Source organism: Aplysia californica, unplaced genomic scaffold (genome assembly GCF_000002075.1).
Source record: "Aplysia californica isolate F4 #8 unplaced genomic scaffold, AplCal3.0 scaffold00059, whole genome shotgun sequence".
Taxonomy (NCBI): domain Eukaryota; kingdom Metazoa; phylum Mollusca; class Gastropoda; order Aplysiida; family Aplysiidae; genus Aplysia; species Aplysia californica.
Window position 1 is genome coordinate 981,562 of NW_004797329.1, and position 2,500 is coordinate 984,061.

A 2,500-nucleotide genomic window follows, 5' to 3' on the forward strand; every position below is an offset into this window, starting at 1 on the left:
AAGGGGGGGGGTTGAGAGAGAGAGAGAGAAAGAGAGAAAGAAAGAGAGTTCAAAAACTTTCCATTTTCATCATTTTCGTTCATTTTCAAAAGTGGCAATTTAAGAACAAATTACATATATTAAAGGTATCTTAACACAAAGTATAGGAATTGGGTTCGGAACCAATAATATCACATTTGTTATAGTACATGGTGTCTTATACAATGAGAACTCACTTACAGAACAATAACTTGGACATCAGAGCTCTTATCAAATTTTCGAACAAGTAAATTTCAACCTAGTGGATATCAAGTTTGCAAATATGACTAAAATCCATCTGCACCTTTGAAAAATGTTAAGTTTTTAGAATTTCAACCAAAATTGGGTCAAAAGCAGAATTTCATTTTATAAAAGCGTTCAGCTACTGGGATGTGTTCAACCCGTTTTGGTTCCAGGAAAAATACCCTAAGCCACGACAGTTACATCAGATGGATATCTCAACGGGCTGTGAAAGTTTTTACCCTGCCCATGTCTATCAGCTAGCGCTTTTGTGTTTAGTAGAAACAACAACGACTACAGAATGTGCAGCACTTTGCATTTTAAAATTAACTGTTTGTATTGGTGTAGACACCCGCGAGAAATGTGTTCTCTATCTATCTGAGGAGGAGAAGTCGTTATGCTGTAGAGGTCTGGTTCCCGTGGGAAGGAGCTACACCCCAAATGTTTTGTGTGACAGTTGTATGGTGCCAGAAAGGTTTGGGGAATGCCTTATAAGCCGTAGGTTTACAAATGATTGGTCACCATATTCCCCCAAACTTGAGACAAGGTTACAAATGTTGAAGTGTTGGCAGGGGCAAACCCCCAGAGCATGACAGCTACCCTGTGTTTTAAAAAAATGAGATGGCTGGGCCATGTCAAGAGAATGGACAACCGGATTCCGAAGCAACTTCTCTATGAAGAACTTGCCCAGGGGAAGAGACCAAGAGGAAGACCAAAATTGAGGTACAAAGACACCTGCAAAAACAGCTTATCTAAGCTTGGAGTAGATGTTAGCATCTGCGAAGAATTAGCTGAGAACAGGAAAACATGGAGAAAATGATAAAGGAAAGACCTATAATGCTAGAGAACAGCCTTAGAAACAACCAGGCTGAGAAGCGCCAACGACGAAAGGAAAACAGCGGAAATACAGAGCTTCGATCTATGACACTGAAATGCAAGCACTGCGACAGAATCTGCCCTTCAAACATAGGAAGAATTAGCCATGAAAGAAGCTGCATGAAGATAACCTCGAGACCATCTTAAGCTAAATTGACCGTCTGCATAGACGAAAAGAGCCATATATATTTTATATTCCCCCAAACTTGAGCACTTGCGATTCTTACTTTTGGGTTTTTTTGATAGACAGAGTGTACAGAAACAAGCCACATCTATCTATCTATCTATCTATCTATCTATCTATCTATCTATCTATCTATCTATCCTATCTATCTATCTATATGTTTCACTTACCCCCAACTGTGGAGCCATTTGTCCTGGAAGAACCGATGTCACACTGTACCTGGTCTCGTGGCCTGCACACTTTGGTGGAGTTATCGAACAAGAACCCTTCCTGACACTTGGTAGAGCTCACCACTAGGCCTCTAGAGCACAGTAGAAACGTGTCACATCGACTTGGGTCTTGGGTTTTCCCGGAGTACACATCGCACGGTTCTGGAGAGATGGAAAGATGAAATGAGAGAGAGAGAGACAAATTACTATATAGAGAGAGAGCGGGGGGAGAGAGAGAGAGAGAGAGAGAGAGAGAGAGAGAGAGAGAGAGAGAGAGACAGAGAGAGAAAGAGAGAGAGAGAGAAAGAGAGAGAGAGAAAGAGAGAGAGAGAGAGAGAGAGAGAGAGAGAGAGAGAGAGAGAGGGGGGGGGCAGCGAGGCAGAGACAGGCAGACATACATGCGACGGACAGACAGATAGAAAGACAGACAGGCAAAATCTGGCAAACACACTGGAAGACAGTCTGACAGGTGGAGAGCTAAGGGTACAGGGGAGAAAGGAAAAAGAGCAGAACGGTAGACAGAAACGCAAAGAAAATCAGTGAAACATCGTGAAAGCAGTACATATAAAAAGAGAACGAGAAAGTGTTAGATAGGTAGATAGATAGATAGATAGATAGATAGATAAATAGATAGATAGATAGATAGATAGATAGATAGATAGATAGATAGATAGATAGATAGATGCATGCATACATAATAAATAATAACTAGCATTTGTGAGTCAGCGAGGTGGAATCAGGCTCTCGTCAAAAAATCAAAGTGAAGAAACTTCCATTTTTCCGCCGGTTTGTGATGTTTGGCTCAATACCTTTCATGCCCATTAAAGAACGCATTTCTGTGTGGATTTTTCTGAAAAACGTTGATTAAAGGTACAAGAAATGTAAATTTTCAGTTACCACGGATTTTTAAGCTAAGGAAATAACAAATCTTTGGCGGCCATTTTTTCCACTAATCTTACCTCTGAAAACAGGT

General features: G+C 40.8%; 1 protein-coding gene across 1 annotated transcript in view; it reads right to left on the reverse strand.

Moving 5' to 3' along the window:
• The window catches only part of LOC101857470, a gene marked incomplete in the record, with an annotated part of 35,737 nt that overhangs the window by 24,350 nt on the left and 8,887 nt on the right, over positions 1-2,500 (reverse strand). The window contains 1 exon segment of the mRNA XM_035968435.1: positions 1,490-1,689. Within this exon segment, the coding sequence (XP_035824328.1) occupies positions 1,490-1,689 (200 nt within the window).